We start from the raw sequence: 1,462 nt of genomic DNA, 5'->3' as shown, positions 1-1,462 counted from the left end.
CGGCGGCGCAGCGGCAGAAGGCGTCGATGCAGGCCCAGATGACCTTGCGCGTGAGCAGGTGCGCCGCCGCGGGGTCGCAGGCCTCCGCGTAGACGCGCTGCACCTCCTTCTGGAGCCGTGCCCGCCCGTACGCGGTGGCTGTGATGCAGTAGATGAGGTCGTCCATCGGCACCCCCGCCGCCCTGCGCTGCTGCAGCGTCGCCTCCATCTGGTCGAAGCGGCGCGCGCGGCCGTAGCCGTCTGCTAAAATGTTGTACGTGACGGCGTTGTTGGTGTAGCCCTTCTCGAGGAACTCCGCGTGGAGCTTCTCCATCTTTGCCACGTCGCCTGTCTTGGCGTATGTGTTCATCATCTGGTGGTACGTCACGGACGTGGGCAGCGTGTCGGGCGACGACTTCATGTCCTCGAAGAGCGACTCCATCTCCGCCACGCGCCCGGACTTGCCCAGCATGTCGAGCACCGTCGTGGCGGTGACGGGGTTCGGCGGCACGTGCTTCATCATGTTGTTCAGCACCGCCTGCATCTTCCCCGTGTTGTGCTGCCGGCTGTAGAGCAGCAGGAACTGGTTGTACACCTCCGTGTCGGGGAACAGCTTCGACGCGAGGAGGTCGTCCCAGGCGTTGCTTACGCCGTCCGCATCGCCCATTCTGCTGAGAGAGGAGGCCAGCACGGAGTAAAACGCCGCCGACACCTCGCCCTCGTGCTCCTTCAGCAGCTGGATCACGTCGCGCACCTTCTCCCCGTCGCCCCAGCGGGCGTAGGCGGTGATAAGGGTGCCGAATGTCACGTCGTTCATCGCCACCTCCTCCGCCTTCATCTTGCGGATGAGCTCGCTCACCTTGTCGCGGTCGCCGGCCCTGCCGTACTTGTTCAGCAGTACGTTGTAAACATCCGTGGGCCACGCCGGGATCCCCTCGAGGAACTTGGCGAGCTGCTCCGCCCCCTCCGCGTGGTTGGCGTACACGTGCAGCATGCTTGTCTGCACATGCGGGTGGTCGGTGAGGCCGCGCTTCTTCGCCTCCGCGTACATCGCCTCCGCCTTGGCGAGGTCGCTGCTGTAGATGCGGATGAGGATGGCGAATGTGACGGGCGTCATCTGCAGCGTGCCGAACTCCTCGCGCCGCTTCATCTCCTCCATGATGGCCTCCACCCGTGCGGTGTCGCCGAGGTCGCCGAAGATGCCGATGAGTGTGTTGTACAGCTGCACGTCGGGCCGCACGTGGCGCTGCAGCATCTCCTCGTAGAGCCGCTCCACGTGGCGCGGGTAGTACCTGCCGAGCGCCCGCAGCGCCCACGCGTACGTCTGCGAGTCGGGGTGCACACCCGCCGCGTCCATCTCCTCCTTGAGCGCGATCACGTCCTTCACGTTCCCCATCAGGGCGAACCACTTGAAGAGCTCGTTGTAGACGCGCACGTCGTCGGTGAGGCCCTTGTGCTGCATGCGCGTCCACGCCGTCTTGAT

At 65.3% G+C, this 1,462-nt stretch overlaps 1 protein-coding gene across 1 annotated transcript; it reads right to left on the bottom strand.

Moving 5' to 3' along the window:
• Window positions 1-1,462, bottom strand: DQ04_20261000 (polyadenylation/uridylation factor 1; the record flags this gene model as incomplete). Its single annotated transcript, XM_009317912.1, has 1 exon — window positions 1-1,462. A coding segment is annotated over one exon (1,462 nt), but the record flags the coding sequence as incomplete, so codon positions are not given.

This window comes from Trypanosoma grayi, assembly GCF_000691245.1.
Source record: "Trypanosoma grayi strain ANR4 Tgr_2026_V1, whole genome shotgun sequence".
Taxonomy (NCBI): Eukaryota; Euglenozoa; class Kinetoplastea; order Trypanosomatida; family Trypanosomatidae; genus Trypanosoma; species Trypanosoma grayi.
Note: the sequence above shows the minus strand (reverse complement) of the source record. Positions and strands in the feature narration are given on the sequence as shown.